The sequence below is a fragment of the Fringilla coelebs genome, assembly GCF_963513975.1.
Source record: "Fringilla coelebs genome assembly, chromosome: 20".
Lineage (NCBI taxonomy): Eukaryota > Metazoa > Chordata > Aves > Passeriformes > Fringillidae > Fringilla > Fringilla coelebs.
Window position 1 is genome coordinate 10,790,328 of NC_140046.1, and position 25,075 is coordinate 10,815,402.

The following is a 25,075-nucleotide window of genomic DNA, read 5'->3' on the forward strand; positions in this document are numbered from 1 at the left end:
TGGGCAGGGGATGAAGCAGCATAGGGATTCTCCATCTCTCCTGCCAACGGCAATCTGTTGGGCCCCATCAGAGCTGGGATTCAGGGATGTCCCTGAAAAAGGAAGGACTGGGCTCCTGCAAGAGCCTGGGAATAAAACAAATAACAGCAATTGGGCACAGCGGCCCATCCATCCTCTATATCTATAGAGTTGGGAGTTGGTGGAGAAGCTACAAACTGCTTTTTAGGATTCAAATACCCAAACACCACCTCAGCCCTTGTGCAGACAGAGTTGAGGTGGCTTGACCTCACCAAAGGTCCAGAGGTGCTTTAGGATCATCAGGATGAACCTCAACAGGTACGGTCCAGACTGCCCTGGGATCACTGAGATCCCTTGGAGAGCAGCCAGCTTTCCCGAAAGCACTGAGTCATCTTTTACAAGTCACAAGAAATCCTTTGTTTATTTATAGCCACTAATCCACTCATTAATTCCTGCTCCAGTGAAAGTTTGTACCTCATTACTGAGCTGGGCTTTACTGCAACTTCCACCTCTGGGATCTCGCCCAGCCTGTCCCTTGTTCTTCCCAGGAGGTGGCAGTCACTTCCCAAGATGCAGGGATGAAAGAGGGGAGTCCCGGGGAGGAATCTGGAGCGGGGCACAGGAGTGCTCTGGGCAGCCAGGCCGGTGGCAGGGCAGGTGGTCAGGGGGATTTGGGGACATGGTTGGGTGGGCTTGCATCGGGCCAGGGGGGCTGTGGGGCAGCCACACCTGGAATGCCAGGAGTGGAAGGGATGTGACCATGAGTCACGTTGTGTCCCAGGGTGGGAACAGGGAGCTCCTGGGGTGGACCTGAGGACACTGAGTCACGAGGGTGCTGTCCCATGAAGGACTCTGAGTCAGGAGGGTGCTGTTCCATGAAGGTGAGGAGTTCCAGAGGTGCTGTCCCAGGAGGGACGCTGAGTCACTGGCCTGAGGCGTGTCAAGGTGTCAGTGATGTCATGGCACTGCCTGTGGGAATGGGAACAGGGAGGCAGCACCCGGGGAACTCACCTGGCTGTGGGAAGGGCTGTGAGGGGCAGGAGATGGGTCCAGGAGGTGATGGGGTGTGACAGAGAAACAGGGACGTGTGGTGGGTGGGACCTGAGGTCTCTGGGTGTGTTGGATAGGGTCAGGGTGGGAAGTCCCCAGTCAGGGAAAAGGAGCAGGTGACAATGGAGACAAGCGGGAACAAGGGGAAAGGGGGACAAGGAGTGAGGTCCATGAGCTGGGGGTGTAGATGTGGTTTGTGGGGCTGCTCAGAGGTGAGGAAGAGGCTGAGCTCAGTTAAGAACTGCAGCCAAAGCACACCCTGTGAATGAAACCACTGGCATTTGGGATGGGGATAAGGAGAAATGGGAATGTCACCAGTGTGGGAGCACCATGCCCCTGTGAACGTGTGGAGCTGAGGGGCGGAGGGGATGTGGAGCTCTGTGCACCAGGAGCACAAAGGGAGAGTGGAGCCCATACGCTGGGAGCTCAGGGAAAAGGAGCACCAAGGGTTTGGGATGCAATAGGGATGGAAGCACCATGCACAGGGGTGCAGGAGGGAGGGGAGCACCGCACATGGGACGCAGGGAGGATGGGATGCAGGCGACACACGAGCAGAGGTTGGCACTGATGCAGGAGCACAGCAGCCAGGGAACGCTCTCAGCACGGCAGGGACGGCCTCTGCTGCGGGCCCCGGGCACCGGGCATGGCCAGTGCCCTGCGGGGTGACAGCCGTGCTCAGGGAATAGCCGGCTCCCGGGGCTCGTGGGACGGGGGCAGCGTGGCCCGCTGGAGGCAGCGCAGCCCTTCCCAGCCCCCTGAATGGGCTCCGTGAGCTGCTCCCGCTCCGATCTCCGCAGGGCAGCGCGGATTTACAGCTCAGCCCCTCCTTGTCACCTGGCCCGGAGCCGTGCGGGCCGTGAGACCAGGGCAGGAGGGTTGGTGACAGCAGCCCCGGGCACCATCAGTCCCAGCAACACCGAGATTGCAGACTCAGAAGTTGGGCAGGAGCCCAGCGACCCGGGCGAGCTCATGTGTCTGAGTGGGGCTCAGGAGGCAAAATTCACAGTCCTTGAACACCAGGGGGGATGGGGATTAGGGGAGAAGTGGACAGATTCCAGTCACGTTTGGATGCTGGGAAAGGAAAATGCTCTTTCCTCTAAGGATCTGAGTGCAGAACAATCCCACCCAGGGTGTGAAACCCCACCAGGCCCCCCGGCCCTGTCCTGCTGTCACCTCCTCGGCCATGGAAAGATTACAGAATCATTAAGGCTGGAAAAGCCCTCTGAGGTCATCGAGTCCAACCATTCCCCCAGCACTGCCAGGGCCACCACTGCCCCATGTCCCAAGTGCCACATGCACAGGGCTGCAAAACCCCTCCAGGGGTGGGGACTCCACCCTGCCCTGGGCAGCTGTGCCAGGGTCTGACCACCCTTTCTGTGAAGAAATCTTTCCTAATATCCAACCTGAACCTCCCTCCTCCCTCCATTTCCCCACGGGAGCTCTCCAGATCCCACCTGGCTGTCACCCCACAGGGTTTTCCTTCCCTGCTCTGACCAATTCTGCACCCAGCAGAGCATTCCACCTTGCGTGGCTCAAGTGCCCCACGGGATGGTTATCCATGCTTTTCCAGCTCAGGAAATGCAGCAGAGAGCTCAGGGGACCATGAAGGGCCCTTTCCCAGAGCTGGAAATGTCCAGGGATGCCCTGAAGGCATTCCCTGGTGCTGGTAGGCTCCTGCACCACCAAGAAACTGCAGTCAGGGACAGATGCCCAGAGAGGCAGCTCATGACCACGACAGCCTCCAGTGACAGTTACCATGACTGTCCCCAAAGTCCTCTGAGCCAGAAGCTGTCAAGTCCACAGTTGTCCCCCTCAAAGCATCTGTCCCCTTGCCCCAGGGACATTCACACCCCAGCCAGACCCAGGGACTGTGTGGGCCACCCAGGAAATCTCTGAGGCACACAAGGCCATGGGACTGAGCATTCTGTCACTCCAGCCTGATGAAGAAGCTTAGGAACATTCCAACATCATTGGGATGTCCAGGGGGACAGCATCAGTTGCACCCCAAGGGTCAAGGATGTGCCAGGGCTGCCCTGCACAGGCCCTTGGCCATGCAAGCTCACCTACCCAGGGTACCAATGCCACCACACACTTCCAGGAAGGCTCAGAGGGGGACCAGCAGGCAGGTTTGGTGCCAGGTGACATTGCCCACCCGTGGAGATGCCTGGCCCAAACCCAGCACAGACCTGGGCGTTCCCACCTCCTGTTCCAGTTCAGTGGCAGCTTTGAAGGAGAGGGACTCACCTAAGCTACACTTCCACCCCTGCAGCAGTTCCTTGGGGAGGGAGGGCTGGCGAGGCCCCAGCAGAGGTCTGCGGGCTCAGGGGGGCTCAGCCCTGCCTTGGGGGAACATGTGCCCACAGGTCCCTTTGAGGGGTGGTGGGGACACTCCATCAGGGCAGCTGAGCTGAGTTCCAGTGTCCCAGCACCCAGGGCACAGACAGACCCCTGTTCCCAGGCAGGGGACAAGGACAGCACCCCTAGGAACTGCATTGTCAGAGAGGAACGTCCTGTGACCCAGTGGGAGCCTGCCAGCACCAGGCCATGTGTCAGACAAAGTCCAGCCTCACACCAGCACCGGCCGTGGGATGCTCCAGCCTGCCACTACCTGCTGCCACCTCTGTCCCCCACCCTCAGCAGGGACAGCCCAGGCCATCCAAGGCTGGCAGCAGGCCCTGTGCAGACCCCAGCTGGGCCATGCTGGGTCCCAGCCAGCCCAGAGCCGTGGGGGTGGCACGGGGTGCAGATGTTTGCACAGCTGTGCTGTGACAGAGCCAGCCAGCCGCGGGAAGTGGACGGAAAAAGCACCGGGAAATTCGGGGCTGGATCCGTGCAGGTCAAGGCTGCAGAAGGTCCCTGGGGCCAGCAGAGCAGGGACAGGGGGTGCTGGCCCCAGGGTCACTTCGTGGTGGGAGCCATGACGAGACTGAGAGAGCCCTTGCTGGAGGCCACAGCCCTCCCGAGGACGCCAAGCACGAGGGACAGGATTGGGCCCACGCTGGTGGCAGCAGGGGGGACAAAATGTCCACGAACAGTGGCAGGAGCTGTCACAGGGCTGCAGCCCCACCGGGAGCCATCGCTCTGCCCTCAGGTGGGCGGGACGGTCGCTGCTGTCCCGGGCCGAGCCCTCGCCGCCCCCAGCCCCGCGCTGTCCTCTCCCGCTCCAGCGGAAACTCCCCGAGCGCCTCCCCGGGCGGGACTCCGGAGCCCGGCGGGGCGCGGGTCCGTCCCGCGGGCGGAGGGCTCCCTCTCGAGGGTCCCGGCCAGCACTGACCGGCCGCGGGCCGAGCTGTCCCCGCTGAGACACGGACACGTCCCCAGCGAGGGACAGAGGAGGTGACGAGGTCAGCAGCGCAACCTCGGAGCGGCCACCGGCTCCGTCAGGGCACCGCATTTTCTTCCCGTCATTAATTAGCAGCTTAATCCGCCACTAATTAGCGGCTGGATCCGTCTGTTTCGCTGCTGCGAACAGCCAGAGGCGATGGGCACGGCTGGGGCTCGTCCCAGAGCCTGTCCCTCGCCCCAGAGCCTGTCCCTCGCCCTCGCTGCGACACCAAAGGTTAACGGGGGACTCCCGTAGTGACCTCGCAGGGAGAGCTCTTGGAGAGATAGCGCAGCTGGATACGGACCCTCACAAACGTTGGGCACCTGGATCAGGCACTCCAGAAAATTGTGACCTGGAGGGGACATCCTGCCGCCCCCCGTGCATCGCGCGGGGTCTCAGGGCTGTTCCTGCCCCGAGCCAAACCCGAACTTCACCCGGGTTATAAACTCATGGCACACCTCGAGCTGCAAGGACCCGGCAGCGATCGTCAGCCCCGGCTCCCGGCTCCTCGCAGGAGGCACGGGGAGCGCAGAACGACCCCCGGCCCGAGGGGCGGCACGGGCAGGTCAGGACAAGCAGGAGCTGCCCGGTAGTGGGTGGCCTCCTCCCCGGGGGCAGTCCCGGGTTGTCACTGCCGCACACAGTGCGACACGGCGGGCTCGGGCGGTGGTCGCACTGCGTGACGGTCGGAGCGGAGGAAGGAGATGCGGGCGCAGGATGGAGATGACAGCGCAGCACTGGGGCCGTGTGGGGCTGGGGCCAAGGGCCGGGCAGGAGGTGACCTGTCCAGGACACTGTCCCCGCGCCTGGGACATGAGTGACGCAATGGGAACTGACCCCTACAGGTGACAGAGCAGCAGGAACAGTGGACACTGCTGGGAGTCAATGGCAGCCCGGGGGCCCCTGGTGCCACTCGCCGCGGGGATTCGGTGTCACCTCCCAGGACATTTGAGGTCACCATCCCTGGACTTGGTCAGCCCCCAGGACACCTGACGCCTCCCTGGGGCATTGGTCACCACTCGGACGCTTGGTCAGGTCTCAGGACACCGCGTTCTTCCCCCCCCGCTTCCCGGCGCACTTGGTCGCTCCCAACGCCCCGAGGGGCGGCTCCGGCGGCCAATGGAGCGCGGGGGCGTGGCCGGGGCGGGCGCCCCCAGCCAATTGGCCGGGGCGGGGTCGCGTGTTCTGTGGGGCGGCCCTGGGCGGGGTCATTGTGGAAAGGCATAGGGGGCGTGTCCTGGGCGAGCAGAGGGGCCAATGGGGCATTGGGGGCGCGTCGCGAGCGGGAGGCGGAGCCGATGTGCTTTGGGGGCGTAGCCGGGGCGGAGCCTCCGGATCAATGGGCGCGGGGGCGGGGCCCGGCGCGGGTCAATTGGCTCGGACGGTACCGAGCGGTACCGGGATGGGGCTGCCGGCGGCGGTCCGTGACCGCGTGGCTGCGGTGCACCGCGGATCGGCGCTGCCCGAACGGCTGCGGCTCTACGACGGCTGGGCCGCCCGCTACGAGGAGGTACCGGGGACGCGGAGGGAACCGGAGCGCCGGGGGGCCCTGGGTGTCCCCGCTGACCGCCGTGTCCCCGCAGGATGTAGCCGCTCTGGAGTACCGGGCACCGTATCTCGCCGCCGCCTCGCTCGCCTTCGCCTTCCCCGCGCCGCGTGCGGGGGCGCGGCTTCTGGACGTGGCCTGTGGCACCGGCCTCGTAGCGCGGGAGGTACCGGCGGGACGGGACGGGGGTAACGGGACGGGACGGGGCGGGGCGGGGCGGGGTGATGGTGCCGCTGTCCCTGCAGCTCCACCGGCGCGGGTTCCGCTGCTTGCACGGCGTGGACGGCAGCGCGGGGATGCTGGAGCGGGCACGGAGCACCGGGCTCTACCAGGAGCTGCGGCTGTGCGTCCTGGGCAGGGAGCCGCTGCCCGCGCCCGCAGGTAACGGGAGGGGGCGGATCCCCGGGACCCCTCGGTGACACCCACGTGTCCCACGGGTGACGGGCCGCCACCGGGCGGGGGGAGCCCCGGATAGTCCCCCCGGTGACGCCCCGTGTCCTCGCAGAGCACTACGACGCCGTGACGGTGGTGGGGGCCCTGGGCGAGGGGCAGGTGCCGAGCACGGTGCTGCCGGAGCTGCTGCGGGTCACCAAGCCGGGTAAGGGGAGGCCGTTTCCCCTCCCCGCCGTGACCCCCGGGGTGCTGGGATGGGACACCGAGCCCCGGTGGATGTGGGTCCCCCGCTGAACCCTGGAGCCCTGGCACAGCTGGGACGTGGCCTTGTCCCCGCTGCCAGGGACGAGCGATGCACGGGGCCCCTGACCCTGCCCACTGCCAGGGCTGGGCAGCGGGACAAGGTAGGAGGTGGCAGTAAGGGTGCTGGTGTGTGACAGCCTGTGCTCAGCCTGTGGCCCCTCCCCGGCGCACCCTGTGCTGCCCATCTCTGCCTGCTGTCCTGCCTATCCCCTGCCTACTGCCCTGTACGTGCCCTGTCCGTCCCTTGCCCGCTGACTCCTGGCAGGCTCTCAGTGTCTCCCTGTGTCCCCACCCTTTGTGGGGGATGTGGTCCCCAGAGAGGGACACCCTGTGTCAGCGTTACCTGTCTCCTGTCCCGCAGGCGGCTTCCTGTGCCTGACAACGAGGAGCAACCCCTCGAACCTGCGGTACAAGGCAGAGCTGGAGAGAGCGCTGGGGCAGCTGGAGCAGAGAGGAGCCTGGCAGAAGCTGCTGGCCCAGGAAGTGGAGTACTGGGAGAGAGCCACCACCGAGGAGGAGAGCACCCAGGGCACTGGCTACATCTCCGGGGTGGTCTACATCTACCAGAAGTGCCCTGTTCCCAACCTGGAGGAGGGCTGAGAGCTAGCATGGCTCTGGATGGGGGGTGAGCACTTGACCCTTTATAAAACTGAGCCCAGTGACCCCCTCCTGCAGCAGGGCAGCTGCTGGGGGTGACAATGTTCTGGGTGAATTTCCCCATTCCCTTCCTCAGTTCCTTCTCACCGAGGTCGGGGCTTGGGGCCCTTGTCTGCTCCTCAGCACAGGAAGGGTCTCCTGGATTCACCAGGAGTGCCACCTTTAGCTCTGACATTTAGGTATTGACCCCAACACCTCAATGTTCACTGTGACATCTCACAGACCCACATGGCTGTTCCAAGGCATGTCCAGTCTGGGATGTCTTCTCCCCACCTCACCCATCTCAGCACTCATAGTCAAAATCTGGATCCTTCTTCATCTCCTACCCCCAGAGTCTTTAGCTGAGGACTGCTGGAGGTGGGTCCCCACCTGTGTCCTCTGGCCTCCCATCCTCCTCCTCCCTAGGGACTGAGCCAGCCCTGAGGTGCCGGAGCCTCCACATCCAGAGTCAAAGCAGCAATGCCAAGGTGACTCCCAGCTGGAGAGGCTTTCCAAGTGCCACATCTGCCTTGCATCCCACAACAGCTGCTTGAATCTCATTTTTCCCACAGCTTTGTAGTTAATGTTCAGGGAGGGGAAATGAGTTTGGAAGGGATTTGGGGAGCTGGCAGCTGCTCCCCACCCAGGAGCCATCCAGCACTGCCTGCCCAGCCTGTTCCCCCAGCCCCTTGCTGGGCTGCTTTCACAATTCCTCCTCCACTGCTCCCTTGGGAAGTTTTTTACCCAAATCTCTTCCTGGAATATTTGGATTTTTTTTTCATTTTTCCCTTCCCTCAGACCTGTTCCTGCTTATCCTGTTCCCATGTTCCTGGAGAAGAGGTTGCATCCTTCCTCTCAGGAGCTGTTCCTCAATGTGAGGAAATGGCTGTGTCTGTCCCTGTTCCTCACCCAGGACATCCCACATCTTCCACACTCGCCCTCCCCATGGCTCTTGTCACCCTTCTGCTTTGTCCCCCATGTTTTGGGGTCCCTGTGCCCATCAGTAGCTGTCCTACTGCTCCTTCCCCATTTGTCTCCAACACTGTCCCCTGGGCAGCTGGGAGTTGTGGCTGTTCCCAGCCCTGCACTTGCCTGTTCAATAAAGCCCTGTCCCTGCTGTCTATCTGCTGTGTGTTGATCCCAGAGCAATGGGAATGTGCACCCTCCAGGGTGGGTAGCCAGGAGCCTGGGAGAGGGGATTCAGCCTTTCTCTGGGGTTCCCTCCCAGTCCATGGGGGCTCAGAGCACCTGGTGTCCCCCCATGGCTCTCATCATCCTCTCACTGCCTCTGTTTCCTGCTGCAAGGAATGCCCCGAGCTGGCTGACTGCTGCTGATCCTCATGGGAAGATGGGGATGTTCTAGGTGCTGGAACACAGCACCCCCAGGACGCGTCACCATCCTCCCCACACCGCGCTGTTCAAAACGAGCCCAGGCAGCCTTGGTGGCACCAGGATGTTTATAGTCCCTGCCCTGGGGAAGGGCACATGTGGGGACCGTGCTGGGAGTCAGCCAGCGTGGGGATGGGCAGGAGGAGGTAGTGCAGGGGCAGGGTGTGGCACAGGGATGCAGGACAGGGACAGTGGTGCTCTGCCTTGGGCTGGCACCTGGGCACAGTGGCTCACACATAGTCCTTCATGGCATAGCCCATTGGGCCGCAGGTTTTCACTGCCCTGTACTTCTTGGGGTAGGGGTCCTGCTGGGACTGGGATCCTGAGCAGCACAGGACGCCCCCACCAAAGAGCTGCAGAGCACTGGAGGCCCAGCCGATGTAGAGGGCAGCCCCCAGCTCTCTCTTGAGGGCCTCAGGCACCATGGGGTTGTAGAAGTTGCTGACGATGCTGTTGGCAGACCAGGAGACAGGGATGAGCAGCATGATGCTGGCCATGATGAAGATAACGCCTGCCACCGCAGAGATCCTGGTCTTGGTGCCGTTGTCATCCACACAGCGGGTGCAGTCAGCTCCCGAGAGGGCGATGAAGAAGGCAAGGAAGGCCACGAAGATGGAAGTGACCACCAGGGCACGAGCAGCTTGCAGGTCAGAGGTGAGCTCCAGCAGGGAGTCGTAGGCCTTGCACTGCATCTGCCCCGTGCTCTCATAGACACAGTTCATCCACAGCCCTTCCCAGAACACCTGGGCCACCACGATGTTGGAGCCGATGAAGGCCGTCACCTTCCACATGGGCAGGGCACAGGTGAGGATGGAGCCCAGCCAGCCCAGCGCGGCCATCATCAGTCCTCCCGTCTGCATTGTCATCATCGCCATCGACAGCTCCTGCGGGGACAGGCACGGGTGTCACAGGCACAGCCCACAGCCAGGGACAGCATGGGCTTCATCTGGAATGTCCTGCTCCCCACCAGGACGGGAATGGCTGCAGGACAGCATGGGGACATGGGTGACACGGGGACTTGAGGAGCACAGGGGCATGAGTGGCATGGGGCGGTGCTGCAGGACAGGATGGGGACACATACGGCACCAGTGACCCAGGCCCCAAGCAGGCCAAGGTGCAGAGCCCCCGTGTGTCACACTGGCCCCTACACTGTCCCCACAGCACAACGCAGCCTCTGCCATCACCCCCATGGCACGTGTCAGGGAGGGCATGGCGTTTGGGCAGCAGGATGGGGGGCTAAGTGGGCCCATGCCCCAGTGCTCCAGAGTGCAACTCCCCACTTCACACTCATCCCATGTCCTGCCCTGGTGGCTATCCCCCAGTGCCCACCCCCTGTCCCACTCCACCACTGGAGCTCAGCCTCCTCAGCCACAAGCCTCGTGCCAGAGGCACAGGGAAGGGCACAGGGCACGACAGGGAAGGCAGCCCCTGACACTGCTCAGCACTGCCTGCTCCCATTTTGGCTTTGCCATCACAGCCATCCTACAGTGCCCTTTGGACCCGGGATCTCCTCTCCAGTGGAAAAGGGAAATGGGCCACAGCTCAGCTCTGCCCCAGTCCCAGGTCTGGGGCACCATCCCAGAGAAGCCCAGGAGCAGACCCAAGAGGGCAAACCCTGGTGAGGGGCTCTGGGGTCACCACAGGTGGTGTCCCTGGGAGACGGGGTGGTTGGTACAGCAACACATGCTGGGCACACTGGCAGCTCCGCCATGGTCACGTGTAACTGCTGTAGCCCTGGCTCAGCCCACATCCAGCTCAGCCCCTCACGGAGCAGAGTTCACCCATGGCTGCCTGTGCCATGCTTGGCAGCTGGGACCAGGCCAGGGTTTTATGGCCCCGAGCTCAGCCAGTATCAGTTGTGCCTGGCACACCCTGCGGCTCTTGCCAGAGGTTTCACCATCATTTCCCCTGTCCCAAGTTTTGGTTTCTCCAGCCCCTCCTCTCTCGTTGTATCCCCACTCCTTACCCAGCACCTTTTATCTCCCAGGAGCCTGATGGACTCCCAGCACTGGGACTTGGTATCCTCCGGGCCATGAAAGACCCTTTGGGCCAAAATCACAGCCCCTCCTGCCGTGCTCCAGGCAGGCAGGGGCCGGGATGGTGGGCACCATCCCAGGCACCCTCCCCCAGCCAGCGGGACCTGGCCACACAAGACACCCAAAACAGGGTCTACGACCGCCTGTAGGGGAACAAGTAGTGCCGCCACGGACTCCCTGGGATGCTCGACAGAGCCTTGTGCTCACATTCCTACCTGGCCACCGGCACCACAGGGTTACAGGCATATTTTCCACCATTCCCGTGCCCAGTGAAGGGTCTGAGGAGCTGGGAGCCTTCCAGCCCTCAGATCCAGATGAGATACCCAGAGCTAGGCGGAGTCACCCCCGTCCCCACAAACCCCGAGGTGGGAAGGAAGGATGTTCCCAAGCCAGAGGAGCACTTGCCGCGCCGGAAACGGGATAGGCAAAGCAGCCGGCGCTGCCCACGCCGCCCGCGGGGCGCTCCCACCGGGGCTGTGGGGTGGCACCGGGGCCAGCGCGCCCCGACCCGCCCCGGCCGGCGCCCGCCACCTTCTTCCTGCTCGGGTGGGGAGATGGCGGCGGGTAAGGCGTTGGACAGGCGTGGGACAGCCCTGACGCCCCGTCCGGCGCCGCCAAGGTTTTGTGCCGTGGCAGCAGCCGCTGTCACCCCCGGGGCGGCCTGGGAGGGGAACGGCGAGGGACGCCAGGGCTGGAACGGGCGGCGGGGATCTCAAGAGACTCCGAAGAACAGATTTGGGTGGTCTCTCAGGAGGACGGGAGCTCAGGGACAGGAGCACCGGACTGTCCCACCATCGAGGCGGGTGCTGGAGAGCGTAAAGAACACGAGGCACAGCGGGGTCTGAGCAGCTGCCGTTTAATGCGGGAAGGCTGAACACGGGGAGGGACGGCAGCACAGCCAGGGGTACCGTGAGACTGCACTCCCGGCCCCGGGCGCCCCACTCTGGGGCGATGGATGAGGTCGGGTCCGGGAGTCGCCCCCCCACCACGCGGGGGCACAGCCCCGCTCCCTCCCGCCTCCCCGACCGGTTTTCCCAGCCCGGGCGCTGCCTTCCCACTCCCGGGATAATGATGCCCCCGCCCTGGGGAGCTGCCGCGAGAAATCACACTCTGTACGGCCGCTCCGAGCCCCGAAAGTAGGTCAAAGTCAAAATTTAGAGAACAGGCAGGTGACAGCCCCTATCACGCCTCAAGACCCTGACGGGGTTTGCAGAACCACTACGTCCCTGTGACCACGTGGAACAGGTTCGCTGTCTCTATCAGCACCGACACCGCCACCCACCCCGAGGGACAGACTCGTCCCGGGAAGCTTCACGCAGGGAAAGAGAGCCCTGTGCCACCCGTGGGACGGGCTCCTGGGAGCTGTGTCACCACATGGCACACCCCGATACCGAGAGCCAGGAAATGCTCGAGGAGGAGATCAGGTGATGTCTCGGAGAAGATGCCTTAGCTGGATGCTCCGGGGGCAGCAGAGCCCCCACCGCGGACAGCCAGGACAGGATGTCCTTGTCCCCTGTCTCAACCGAGATTAGAGAACCGGCTTCAATCCCGGCGGAACAAAGGCGGCTCTGTCTGCCTTCCCTCGCACCGCCCCGGCGCCCGGCCAGTCCCAGCCCAGCCGGGGAGGTTGCGTGTCCCGGGAGGTCCCCGCTCCCTGGAGCGGCCGGGGGGTCCAGGCAGGCGCGGCGGCTCCTACACGTAGTTGCTGGCTGGCAACGAGCGAGCAGCCGTGAACTTGGCGGAGTAGGGCTTCTCTCCGCGGGGGGGGCAGGTGCAGCACAGGATCCCCCCGCCAAGCAGCAGGAGCGCCGAGGCCGCCCAGCCCACGTAGAGGGATGAGCCCAGGTCCCGCTTCTGCGAGTCAGAGACCAGCGGGTTGTAGAAGTCCTGGATGATGCTGTTGGCTGACCACGAGATGGGGATGAGGATGAGGATGCCCGCGATGATAAAGATGATGCCGGAGAGGATCATGACCTTGGCTTTGGCGGTGTCATCCTCCACACAATTGGTGCATTTGCCGCCACTGACGGCCAGCAGGGTGCCCAGGATGGCCAGGACGATGGCCACCACCACCATGGCACGGGCGGCTTGCAGGTCCTGCGGCAGGGCCAGCAGCGAGTCATACACCTTGCACTGCATCTGCCCCGTGCTCTGCACCACGCAGCTCATCCACAGCCCTTCCCAGATGATCTGTGCCACCACGATGTTGTTCCCGACAAAGGCCGTCTCCCGCCACATGGGCAGCGCGCAGCAGAGGATGGAGGCCAGCCAGCCGATGACGGAGAGGGCGATGCCCAGCACCTGCATCCCCATGGAGGCCATCGCTCGCCGCCTGCTTCCCTGCCCGCCTCCTGCCGCGCAGTGCCGGCTGCCGGGACCATGGAAGGCATTATATGCCTTTGCTGAGGGAGGAGCACCGCCGCAGCCACCGGCCTGCCGCCGGCACCGGACGGAGGGGTAGAACCAGTTTCCCGGGATTCTTCCGCTTGTATTTCTCCCCGCAGCAATGACACTTAATATCCCGGTTGCTCCCACAGAGGAGGATGCAGGGGACTGGGACCAGGCCATCCAGGTGCAGGAGTGCATCCCATTGCTGTGGGCAGGCAGGACATGCCCAGGGCTGCACTGGGGCTCAACCCAGGAGGCTAAAGGGGAACAGCCCGTGTCCAGGCACCAGGATATCTCTGCCATCCCTACCAGAACCCTCTGCTCCGTCACTTGGATGGGGCCCCTTTATTCCTTCATGCCTCAACTTCCCTCCAGCTCATAGTGACTGCTTCAGCATCAGCCCAGCCTCTGTCCCCCCATGGCCCCATGCCGGGGGAGGAGCACATTGTTCCCTCTGGCTGCTGGGCTCCGTGCCCGGCAGGACACAAGCGGCTCTTGTTTGCTCCTTGGCGTCCGTACCAGCACTTCCAGCCCTCCATTAGGCCTCGGGCAGGAGGTGCCACCGCCCAGACCCACAAACCGGTTGGAGTGGCTGCCATTTCCCCACAAAGGAGAGACGGCACTGCCTGGGGCAACAGGGGGGCAGACCCCAAACCCAGCTCACCTGTGCTCCAGTGCCAAGCCAGAGTTCACACAGTCACCCTCAGCCCCAGCTCTGCCCCTGTCCCACTGCCTGCATGGTGGGGCTGGGTGGGTTGGGGCTGTGAGGGGCAGATGTGGCCTTGAGCTGTCCCAGAGCCATGCCCACTGATCCCACTGATCCTACCCAGAGCCATACCCACTGATCCCAGTGCTGATGCCAATACCAATGCCAAAACTGATGCCATGCTAATGCTGACCTGTCCTCTTTTAATCCATGACTCCCACACAGGCTCCCTCCTTACTCCCTCCAAGCCCCTGCACAGGCACAGCATGACACCAGACAGACAGCACAGAGAGACAGACGGACATTGCACTGTTTCATCACCCTAGCTTAATCCTGGGCCCCTGGAAAAGATAAGAGGCACTGAGATAATCTTAGTTTTCCTGAGCACTGGGTTACCATCACGATCCAACCATTTGTTTTTATTGCTTGGTATGACAGACTCTGGAGCTGCTGCTGCTCGTGCCAGGATGTCCCTGGGCTCATGTCCCAGTGTGGTGGCACAAGCCTGGTGGCCCATGCACTGCAGCGCCAGGAGGATGCCTGGGGACACCCATGTCTCACAGCAGACCCCAGCCTAAGGAGATGGTCACGGTCCTGCCTGCCTTGTGCCAGAGGAGCTGCCCAGGCACCGTCCCTCTGTCCTGCTGGAACGCCCGCATTGCTCACATACCAGTGTGTCTACCCTGAGGCCAGAACCTTGTGGTCAAGAGCTGCCTTTAATCTACAAGGCTCCGGAGCATCCCCGCTGGGGCCAGACTCTGCCTGAGGCTTTCACCTCCCAGCTGGCTGCTGTAACCACGGAAGTATTTGGGGTTGGAGAGAGGGGCACGCCCACGTGTGTATGTGGCTCACAGCGGCCGTGTCCACGCAGGCACGTGGGGACATGTCTCTGGGCTGGGTACAAATGGCAAGGTGGGGACAGGGACTCCCCCGCACACAGAGCATCAAAGCTTGAGCTGCTCATACTCCCCCTCGGAGGCAGAGCAGGCGCCAGCACAGCCTCTGACAGCCAATTACTGTAATTAATGCTGGAACGTGACATATATTCCACCTGGCAGCTGTCACGCAGGGGCAGCCCCTGTGCCCTTCCCCACATTCCCAAGTGACACATCCACCCGGACAGCCAGCAGGACCAACAGACACCGGCTTGGTGTGGAGGAGCAGCAGCCGACCCCAGAGCCCTTGGAGCCTGAGGATGGTGGTGCAGCACAGGTGGGACCACCAAGTGCCTCAGGACATGCCAGGACAACCACTCCACAGACACCAGCCCCACGCAGACACCAGCCCCACAGCCCAGTCCCAATGCTCATTCCCAGTGCGTCCTGTAGGACCCCAGTCCCAGATTTCCCCCAGTGTCACCTGCAAGAAGCCATGGCACAGGCACATGTCCTGGTGGGACCACAGCCCACTTGCTCAGCAGGAAGCTCCTCCACCCCAAAACAGGCTGCTCAACACACTCAACCCATCCTGAGCCGTCACCACCCAGCGCTTGCCCCAGCACCCAGACAGATGTGGATGCTCTGCCCCAAATGCAGTGGGATTGGGAGGACATGCAGGAGCCTGGGTTCCCATCCCTGTTACACTGCACTAAGAGGGTTTGTGAGGGCAGAGCTCCCGTTCTGGCACATCCATCAGGAGACACCTTCTGACACTTTTCCTGGGTTCACGAGCATGGGCACACACTGCAGCCCCTTGTCTGGGCAGTGAGGCCATTCCCAGGCGGGAAGGTGACATTAAATGCAGTGTCACCACAATTCCAGGCACTGCTAGGTGCACAGCAGAGGCTGTGTCACCCTGGCCTTGCTCAGAGTTGAGGACACTCCACAGGGAGAGGGCTTGGGGTATGAATCTCCTGCCAAAAAGGTCTTGGGGACATCCCAACTCAGCACATGGGTGTCAGTCCCACCTCACATACCCCACACCACTGAGCTGAGAGCCCCTCACCCCCCAGGACCCACACATGGACCCACCAACCTGGCTACCTCAAGCTCCCAAAGAGGTGGGTGAGACTTGCCAGCAAATGATGATCCACCGGAATCTCTGGCTTCACATCTGCCAAGCAAGGCACGGCCAGCAACCCTCCCACTCAGCCTGTGAGGAGCGGGGCAGCTTCTCCCCGCTGGAGGCTGAAGATTAGTTACTGACAGCCCAGAGACTGAATGTTCCCAAAAAACATCCTTGCCCAACATAAATCCCTCCAACCGACTCAAAAATGCACAGTCAGGTTGTTTATCACTGGGGGAAAGCAAAGTCTTATCGGGAGGGGAGCAACACGCTGGGACCTGTGGGGTCCCTGCAGGGAGAGAAGGGACCTTCGCCCTGAAGATGTTCTGAAAGTCAAAACTCTGTCCAGTTTCTATGCAACAAGTGTCTCCCAACAGGGAAAACACCCCTAAGCGCTGCCAAGGAGGTTGGTGAAGGGGTGGGGGAGATGATGGATCAGGAAGGGGGTCACGGGCAGTGCAATGGGGGTGTCCCCACCGGCGATGCTCGGAGGAAGCAGGATGCCACCGCAAAGCTTTGGGGAAGACGATCAGATCTGTCGGGGTAGGGATGCCCCCGGCATGGTCCACCATCCCGCAGCGAACCACCAGCCCCCTGACACATCCCGCTGGTCCATGTCCCCCGCTGCCCCCAGCCCCCGTGTGCCGCAGCCACCTCCCCGCCCCGCCGGCAGACAGAGCTGCCATTGATGCTCGGAGCCGCCTCACCTGCTCCCGCCGCGCCGAAGGGGCTCCAACAATGGGCTGCCTGTGTGCCCTGGCCGGGGCAGAGCCAGCAGCCCCGCGCCTGAAATATAAGCAGCCGAGGCGGCATTTACCGCCCCGGCCCCGCTCCCCCGGGGGGAAAAGCGCCGGCATTCCCGACCGCAGCGGCGGGAACACCCCAGCCCCGCCGCACGCGTGAGTGGGACGCGGCCCCGCGGCGCCCGGGGCGGTTTCTGCCGTCACCTCCTGCGCACCCCCGGGGTGCTCCCGGGTGCCGGTTGCATGGATGGAGGATGCTGCAGTGGGTGTCCCCCCGTCAGTGCAGGTGTCCTTCCTTTGGGGCCACCAAACCGGTGATGCTCCCGTGACCTTTGGGTCTGACATTTGTCTGGGGTCTCAGCATCACAGTGGAGCAAACTTGTCCCTATGTCACCACAGAGTTCTTGCAGCCGCCACACTTTGTCCCCATCCCAAGGGACTTGGATACTCCTCATCCCTCCCCAGCTGTGCAGAAGTGCAGAGGGACTGCACCGGGGACGGAGATGCAGCAGATGGGATGGGGGTGCTCTCAGGAATCCCCCAGGGACGCTGGTCGTGCTCAGCTCCTCAGTAAACACCAGTGAGCTGGTTTGCTCACCACAAGAATGTGTCCTGCCGGGGGTGACCGGCACCCCGAAACCCCAGTGATTTGCCCCTTCCTCCGTCATGAGTCAGGCAGCGGCAGCTGCCCCAGGCCGGCATGACACTGGGCAGAGCCTGTACTTTGGGCAATTTGGGATGACAAAATGGGGACGCCATGTGTGGGGCTCTGATTGCAGGGTCGGGGGCTGTGGTGTTTCACTGCCCTGTCCCACCCCTGCTCTGCCCCAGTAGCTCCTATCCCATACACCTGCCTCGAGTATCCCTCTCTTCCCCTGCCCCACAGCCCTACCTAGAATATCTTCCCTGTCCCACATCCCTTTCCAGAGGTATCCCTCTCTCCTACCTCCCACTCCTACGTGGGTTATCTCCCCTGGCCCATGCCCTGCTACTGAGTATTCCCTTTGTTCCACAGACCTGGGGGTATAGCCCTGCCCCTAAGCCTGTGCCCCACAGCCCTGTCTGGGGTGCCAAACTCCTTTCCTTATACCCCAGCCCTGTCTGGGATATAACCCTGCCCCAAAGCCCTAGTTGGGGCATCCCCACACCCTACAGCCCTGCCTGGGGTCCCCTCCTGGCACAGGGGAACCCCTGCCCACAACTCCGCAGCCTCATGTGCACTGGGGGAGGGTGTGTATGTGTGCAGCTGTACCACTGCCTGTTCACCTCTGCTTCTGTGTCAGTGTCTGTATGTGTGAGTGAGTCTGCCTGTGAGTCTGTGTGTGTGTGTGTCTGTCTGAATCTGTCTGTGTCTGTGAGTCTGTGTGTGTGTGTGTGTCTGTCTGAATCTGTCTGTGTCTGAGTCTGTGTGTTGTCTGTGAATCTGTCAGAGAGTCTCTGTATCTGTCAGTCAATATGTCCGTGTGTCTGTCTGTCTCCATGTGTCTGTGTGTCTGTGTGTCCAAGTCTGCCGCTGTGTGTCCGTGTGTCTACGTGTCCATGTGTTTCTGTGCGCAGCTGCATGCCGGGGCGCCGCTGCCAGCAGAGGGGGTGTGTGTGTGTGTGTGTGTGTGTGTGTGTGTGTGTATCTGTACCTGTCCGTGTGTCTGTGTCTCTGTGTGTTTGTGTGCCTGTACCTGTCCGTGTGTCTGTCTCTGTGTGTTTGTGTGCCTGTACCTGTCCGTGTGTCTGTCTCTGTGTGTTTGTGTGCCTGTACCTGTCCGTGTGTCTGTGTCTCTGTGTGTGTGTGCCTGTACCTGTCCGTGTGTCTGTCTCTGTGTGTTTGTGTGCCTGTACCTGTCTGCGTGTGTTCACCTGCGCGCTTGTGCACTCCCGCAGCCCGGGGGTACGGGCACTCCCCTTCCTGCACACGTGGGGGCCCTCAGCAGCCCGGCCCCCCCTCTGCTCGCTGCTGGCAGCCTGGCGGACCCAGCCCTGTGACAGCACTGGATTGTGGACACCCAGCCCGAGGTGCCCCAAGGGCCGGGACCCCCAGTGCCCCCAGCAACGAGGGCACAGAACCCTGGGGGCTGCTTGCACGGCTTGGGTCGGCCCTGGGTACCCCCAGCTGGCTGTGGGGATTTTGGTGTCCTCGAGTGGGGGGCGGGGGGGGGGGGGGGGGGCGTGATCACAGGACAGTGGGGTGGCAGAAACTCACCCAGCCAAGTACAGGATATTTTTGGGATGCCGTGGGTTGGCAGAGGCTGGATATGGGGATATTGGGGTGTCACAGTGTGGTGGAGGTCAGACATGAGGTGCTGCAGGGGGCTGGAGGTCAAGCTGGGTGGATATGGGGGGCTGGGGTGACATGGGGTGACAACAGCTGATCCAGATATATATTGGGTATTCAGGATGCTATGGGGTGACCCTGCTAGCTATGGGGGTTCAGGGTGCTGCAGGGCAATAGAAGGTGACCCACCAGATACTAGGTATCAGAGCACTGTGTGGCACCCAAATACAACCCCTCTGGCTATGGGGTGTTGGAATACTCTGGGGGCACCCAACTCCAACCCCTCTGGCTGTGGGATGTCAGGATACTGTGGGGTACAGCCAGGCAGTTGCAGGGCTTCCCCACATCCCAACTGCACGGTGCCAGCTGCCAGCATCCCACCGCGCTCTTGAGTAGTTAATAAGTTGTAGAGTAGATTTTTGGAGCAGGCAGGGAACAGGTAGGAGCAAGCCTGTGTCCAGCAACCACATTCCTGGGGGAGGGGGACTGGAAGCACTGGCACTACCCCCGGCATGCAAGGCTGGGGGAGGAAACATGCACCCCACAGCCATGGGGCTGTTGCTGCCAGGTCTGAAGGGATTGCTCATGCCTTGGGATATTTTTCCCTTTGCTGGGTGCCAGCTCAGGTTGTCAGGGTGATGCTGCTGGGGTGGTTACGTGCATTATCTGCTTCCTTCAAGGTCACAAGACTTGTGCAGGATGAGTAAAGATATTTATCAGTCAGTCAGAGGATCTCTGACTGTGCTCCCGGCCCAGCAGGGTGGGAACAGGAGGGGCCAGGCTGGAGGGGTTCCTGCTGGGCCAGGAGCACCCGCAGGTTCCCTGGAATGGTGACACAAACCTCATAGCATGGCGGAGGGGTTGCACTTTGCACGGTGATGCAAAGGTGCCCAACGCTCACCGAACCCCAGTAAAATGTGAGCACTGACAACGCTACAGAAATCAACAAACCCTGACCTGCCACATTTCCTCCACGGGGGAAAGGGGAATCCTTGGGATTTCCAGGTTCGCAGAGGGGGTTTGGTGGGAATGAGCACGGTGGTATTGCTTCCTGATACCCATCGGCCGAAACCAGGCGATGGCTGTGGCAGGTGGCATTTCTCCTCCTCCCGCCCTTCTCTGGTTACCCGGCGCCATCTCTGCAAACAAAGGGGAGGGTGTGGGACACAGGTGACGGTGACGGAGGAGCAGAGAGGAGCGTCCAGCAGCCAGCACTGAAACCCCACCCCGGGGCCAGCCCATATAAATAGCCCTGTGCACAGGTGTAAGCCGATCCCCCGGCTGCGAGCGGCGCGGGTGGTGGCGACAGTCTCGGTCCGTGGGTTCTTCTCCGCCATCGCCTGGAGCGCGTCACTGAACCGTCCACCATGTCGATGGGGCTGGAGATCGGCGGCGTGGCCTTGTCCGTGCTGGGTTGGTTGTGCAGCATCATCTGCTGCGCGTTACCCATGTGGAAGGTGTCGGCCTTCATCGGCAACAACATCGTGACGGCCCAGATCCTCTGGGAAGGGCTGTGGATGAACTGCGTGGTGCAGAGCACGGGGCAGATGCAGTGCAAGGTCTACGACTCCATGCTGGCGCTCCCTCAGGACTTGCAAGCCGCCCGTGCCCTGCTGGTGGTGGCCATCATCTTGGCCGTCCTGGGCTTAATGGTGGCCATCGTGGGCGCCCAGTGCACCCGCTGCGTGGAGGACGAGAGCACCAAAGCCAAGATCACCATCGTCTCCGGCGTCATCTTCCTCCTCTCTGGTGTCATGACCCTCATCCCTGTCTGCTGGTCGGCCAACACCATCATCCGGGATTTCTACAACCCGCTGGTGATCGAAGCGCAGAAGCGGGAGCTGGGCACCTCGCTCTACGTGGGCTGGGCGGCCTCCGCACTCCTGCTGCTGGGAGGGGGCCTGCTCTGCTGCTCCTGCCCCCCCAAAGACGACAGGTACCCCACAGGCAAGGTGGCCTACTCCGCGCCACGCTCTGCCGTCACCAGCTACGACAAGAGGAACTATGTCTGAGCCCCCCAGGGTCCCCCGGCCCCCCTCGATATCCCCCACCCCACCCACCCACCCTGGAACCCTCATTGCCCTCCGTGGGGCCCGGGAGCGGCAGCGCCGGGGCGGGGGGGGGGCGCGAAGGTGGGGACGGGGACGGCGGCGGGGTCAGGGCCGGGCTGTGTAAATAGAGACAGTTTCGGTTAAACACGAGGCAGTTTCGGGTCGGCGGGCGAAGCGGCACCCAGCGAGGTCCTGCCATGCCGATGGGGCAGGATGAGGACGGGATGGGGACGGGGCCCCCCTGCTGTGTCCCCCCATCGCTGCTGGCCCGGCACCGTCTGTCCCTGTTACGCGTGGTCTGTACCGGTTACATTTGTCAATAAACGTGTCCTGTTTTGGTACCCGAGTGTCCTTGAGATGTGCGGCCCGATCGAGGGGGGCACAGGGAGGGGGAACACGGCGGTTCAGCCCCCCAAGGCACCCTGCACCCCCTGCTGCGGCGGCACCGGCGGGCTGGGGACAGACGGCTCAGCCGCAGCTCGCCGGGCGTCCCTGCTCGGGGTGGAGACCCGTTGTCCCCCTGCATTCCAGGGGCAGCTCTTCGGGAACGGTCGGGGCGGGAAGCAGCGGAGGAGCCGCTGGATGCCGCAGAGACACTCCCTACCCGCAGTCCAAAGTCTGGGGCCGCGGGGGGCCGCCAGGTGCTTCCCTCGCCCTGGAGCTGCGCTGGGGCGAGGCCGCCCTGCTCGGCCGCTCCCTCCCGCCCGCCGCCACGCTCCAACGGCCAGGGACAAAGGGGCAAGAGCCGCCGCAGGAGCGCGGGGCCGGGCCTGGGGAAAGCGAGGCCGGGGGCGGTGAGTGCGGGGCTGAGCCGCCCGGTCCCGCTGTGCCTGCGAGCGACGGCGGGCCGAAGGGCCCTGCGGAACCCCCGCCGCCCGCAGGGAGCCGCCCAGCCCGGCTCACTTCCCCCGGGCCTCAACCCCCCTGCCCCGCTGACCGCTCCGGGGCCCGCGGGAGCAGCAGAAGGAGCGGCCCCGCCGTGACCCTCCCCGTGCGCGCGCTGACGCCGTCCTGCCGCGGGGGGGCACCCGCTGCCGACGGGGCGGGGCAACCCCCGCACGTCGCGTCACGGCTCGCGCGCCGCCGCTGCCGCCGCCATGATGCTCCGCCGGCTGCCCCGCGCCCCCGCCCCGCCGCCCCTCCCGCGCTCCCTCCCGCCGCCCGCCGCCGCTGCCGTCCGCTCCGTGGCCACGTAAGGGCCTGGCCGCGCGCGGGGCGGAGCGGGGGCGGCGGGAGCGGTTCCATGAAGGGTCCCGGGGAGAAAACCCGCGACCAGGGGCGTGGCTTCCGCAAGGGTGGTGGCCACGCCTCCCTTAAGCCACGCCCCTTGCTTCGACGCTCCCCAAGGGTGGTGGGCGGGCTTGGCCCTGCCCCCTTTGACCACGCCCCCTGGTCCCGCCCCATTTCCTGCCTGCCCTTGGCCCAGCCCTGGCCACGCCCTCACAGAGTCCCCACTCGGCCGGGCTGTCAGGGGGCCCAGGGGTCCCTGTGGCACCTCCCTGCCCAGGCAGGGCCATCCCAGAGCACAGGGCACAGCATGGTGTGCAGAGGGCTCTGCAGGATCCCCGCTGAGGGAGACTCCAGCCCCTCCCTGGGCAGCCTGTTCAGGGCTGGGCACTGCCCAGGGCAGGAGCTGTGCCTGCTGGGCAGGGGCACTGCTGGGCTCAGTCCCTGCCCAGGGACAGAGCCTGGGCCCTGCTCTGCCCCTCCCTGCACACAGGGGCACCCAGGGACACACAGGGACACTCAGGGACACCCAGGGCTGAGGGCCCCTCTCAGCTGGGGCTCCTCTCCAGGCTGAGCAGCCCCAGCTCCCTCAGCCTTTCCTGGGCACAGAGATGCTCCAGGCCCTCCTCATCCTCACAGCCTGAGCTGGCCCTGCTCTAGGAGCTCTGTGTCTCCCTTTTCCTGAGGAGCCCAGGACTGGACACAGCACTCCAAATGTGCCTCACCAGGGCTTGGGCAGAAGAGCAAGACTCACTTTCCCCCTTCACCTCTGGCCATACCCCATTCCTGTCTCCCTGCAGTGCAGTGCCCCTGAGCCACGTGGAGCTGGAAGGTCGCAGGGATCGGCTACCCCTCGTCCTGCTTCATGGGCTCTTTGGTAGCCACAGCAACTTCCAGACGGTGGCCAAGACACTGGTGCGCCGTGGTAGTGGCAAGGTGAGACCCAGGGCATGGGGGGAGGCGCAGCACACAGGGAGGGGTCCAGGGTGATGCTGGGCAGTGCCTGGGGTGACACGCTGCTCCTGCCCAGGCAGGTGCTGACAGTGGACGCCCGGAACCATGGCAGCAGCCCCCACAGCCCCGTGATGACGTATGAAGCGATGAGCCTGGATGTGCAGCACCTCCTGAGCCACCTGGGCATCAGCAAGTGCATCCTCGTGGGACACAGCATGGGGGGCAAGACAGCCATGACACTGGCCTTGCAGCGGGTCAGCAGGCACGAGGGTGGGAATGGGGTCACAGGCTCAGGAAGTTCCAGGTGGGGCTGTAGGGAGGGGATAACACCTTCTGAGACTGTTTACCGGGGCCAGCTTTGCCCCCAGCTCCACAGACCTGATACTTGTCTGTGTCAAGGTGGGTGGTGTAAGCCAGGCTATGGGAGCAGGAGCAAATCTGTGTCCACCAGCCCATGCTCTGCCCTGTCCCTCCAGCACCGATTGTGAGGGAGCTTGGAGATCTGTGCTAAGGACAACGACTCTGGGAAGGGCACATGGAGGTCTCTACTGAGACAGAAGGGAGCAAAGAGACTCCAGAGAATCTGACTGGGAGTAGAGCCCTGTGCCCACTCCCATTAGGGAGATCTTGGAAGATCCTGGCATCTGATCTACCCTGCTTGTGTCTCCAGCCAGACCTGGTGGAGCGCCTCATCGCCGTAGACATTGGTCCTGGCTCAACCGCCCCCGTGTCGGAATTCTCTGCCTACATTTCGGCCATGAAGGAGGTGAAGGTCCCGGCGGGGCTGTCCCGCTCAGCAGCACGCCAGCTGGCAGATGACCAGCTGCAGCCCGTGGTCAAGGTCAGAAATCCCGTGGGAGATGGGGAGGATGGAGGATGCCAGGACATCCTGTTTTGTTGCTCTTACTGAATAGTGCATGATCCTCTTCCATGACAGCTTCCACAGCTGAGACAGTTCCTCCTCACCAACCTGGTGGAGGTGGAAGGCTGCTACGTGTGGCGGGTCAATCTGGAGGCTATTTCTCAGCACCTGGCAGATATCATGAACTTCCCTGTCTTCCAAAAGCCATATCCTGGTCCTGCACTCTTCTTGGGAGGGTCCAAGTCACCCTATATCAGGTGAGACTGGAGAGAAGCGGTTCCAGGTCTGTGGTTTGACCTTTTGTGCTCTTTGCAGCTGCCAAGAGTGGGAGGAGCCCCTGGGATGGGGAAGGTCCTTAGCGAGGGCTGTTCCTCCAGCAGCCAGTGACACCAACACACTGAAGCAAGGGGGAACCTGGGGGCCCCCAGCAGGAAAGGAGTCATATCTGGGATCATTCTCTGCTTGGGGAGGGTGAGGGAAGACACCAGGAGGGACCTCTGATCACAGCATGTTCCCTTGTCCTGCAGCTCCAGAGACTACCCTGAGATCCAACGTCTCTTCCCCAAGGCAGAGATCCAGTACATTAAAGGTGCAGGCCACATAGTCCATCAGGATAAATTTGAAGAATTCATCACTGCTGTCCTCAATTTCCTGCCACAGCCGTAGCACTGGGGACCAGGGTTTCTGCAAGGACCGTGTGGGTCCTGAGGAGCTCTGGACAGTGACGCAGGGCTCAGGCTCTGAGGATGGGCTCAGCTGGGACTGGCTGCCCTCACTGCAGGCCTGCAAGATCTTCTCCCATCCTGATTCTCCTCCTGCTGAGATCTCCTGCCACCTCTCAGGGACATGGGGTGCCACTGGCTCAGGACAGTGTCCTGCCTGCACAGGGGTGTCAGGCACATGGAGGGGGCAGGAGAGCCCTCTTGTTTTCCTGCAGACCCTTCCATGGATCTGGCTGTGACTTTGCAGAATGTGCAATAAAGCTGAATCCATGCCAAGGCAGAACAGGGGTTGGATGTGGCTCTGGTGGGCAGGGCATGTGTGGGAGGCATAGGAGGGGGTTCTCAGTTGGCAGCAGGGATGCTGGTGGGAGGTGACAGCTGGACTGGGCCCTAATGTGACAAGCTGTGGGAGCAGTGCATGTGAGACACAGGTTTGAGAATCTTTCTTGGCTT

At 62.9% G+C, this 25,075-nt stretch overlaps 5 protein-coding genes across 6 annotated transcripts; 3 read left to right on the plus strand and 2 right to left on the minus strand.

Moving 5' to 3' along the window:
• Positions 1-5,786: 5,786 nt before the first annotated feature.
• Positions 5,787-8,358, plus strand: METTL27 (methyltransferase like 27). The gene is made up of 5 exons (XM_084218842.1): positions 5,787-5,903; positions 5,977-6,105; positions 6,185-6,320; positions 6,445-6,537; positions 6,997-8,358. The coding sequence occupies exons 1-5, from the start codon at positions 5,796-5,798 to the stop codon at positions 7,233-7,235; spliced, it is 705 nt and encodes a 234-aa protein (XP_084074968.1). The 5' UTR covers positions 5,787-5,795; the 3' UTR covers positions 7,236-8,358.
• Positions 8,359-8,890: 532 nt separating this feature from the next.
• Positions 8,891-9,535, minus strand: LOC311161629 (claudin-4-like; the record flags this gene model as incomplete). The annotated part of the gene is made up of 1 exon (XM_084219338.1): positions 8,891-9,535. One exon carries the CDS (start codon positions 9,533-9,535, stop codon positions 8,891-8,893), a length of 645 nt encoding a protein of 214 aa, XP_084075464.1.
• A 2,853-nt stretch (positions 9,536-12,388) lies between these two features.
• LOC311161548 (claudin-4-like) lies at positions 12,389-13,018 on the minus strand (the record flags this gene model as incomplete). Its single annotated transcript, XM_084219184.1, has 1 exon — positions 12,389-13,018. One exon carries the CDS (start codon positions 13,016-13,018, stop codon positions 12,389-12,391), a length of 630 nt encoding a protein of 209 aa, XP_084075310.1.
• A 7,155-nt stretch (positions 13,019-20,173) lies between these two features.
• LOC311161412 (claudin-3-like) lies at positions 20,174-20,818 on the plus strand (the record flags this gene model as incomplete). Its single annotated transcript, XM_084218952.1, has 1 exon — positions 20,174-20,818. One exon carries the CDS (start codon positions 20,174-20,176, stop codon positions 20,816-20,818), a length of 645 nt encoding a protein of 214 aa, XP_084075078.1.
• Positions 20,819-21,935: 1,117 nt separating this feature from the next.
• ABHD11 (abhydrolase domain containing 11) lies at positions 21,936-24,882 on the plus strand. 2 transcript variants are annotated; one of them, XM_084218838.1, is made up of 6 exons: positions 21,936-22,049; positions 22,885-23,020; positions 23,115-23,292; positions 23,709-23,879; positions 23,976-24,157; positions 24,428-24,882. In XM_084218838.1, exons 2-6 carry the CDS (start codon positions 22,950-22,952, stop codon positions 24,564-24,566), a joined length of 741 nt encoding a protein of 246 aa, XP_084074964.1. In that variant the 5' UTR covers positions 21,936-22,049; positions 22,885-22,949; the 3' UTR covers positions 24,567-24,882. The 2 variants fall into 2 exon arrangements, with proteins under 2 accessions (XP_084074964.1, XP_084074963.1); XM_084218837.1 differs by having other exon boundaries at positions 21,942-22,049; positions 23,119-23,292.
• The last annotated feature ends 193 nt before the right edge of the window (positions 24,883-25,075 follow it).

Excerpts from the sequence above, each read along its gene's own strand:
- METTL27 (XM_084218842.1), top strand. The coding sequence starts at position 5,796 with ATGGGGCTGCCGGCGGCGGTCCGTGACCGCGTGGCTGCGGTGCACCGC. Across the intron at positions 6,106-6,184 it reads CCGGCCTCGTAGCGCGGGAG|CTCCACCGGCGCGGGTTCCG; the intron begins GTACCGGCGGGA and ends CTGTCCCTGCAG. Across the intron at positions 6,321-6,444 it reads GCCGCTGCCCGCGCCCGCAG|AGCACTACGACGCCGTGACG; the intron begins GTAACGGGAGGG and ends GTGTCCTCGCAG.
- ABHD11 (XM_084218837.1), top strand. The coding sequence starts at position 21,955 with ATGATGCTCCGCCGGCTGCCCCGCGCCCCCGCCCCGCCGCCCCTCCCG. Across the intron at positions 22,050-22,884 it reads GCCGTCCGCTCCGTGGCCAC|TGCAGTGCCCCTGAGCCACG; the intron begins GTAAGGGCCTGG and ends GTCTCCCTGCAG. Across the intron at positions 23,021-23,118 it reads TGCGCCGTGGTAGTGGCAAG|GTGCTGACAGTGGACGCCCG; the intron begins GTGAGACCCAGG and ends CTGCCCAGGCAG.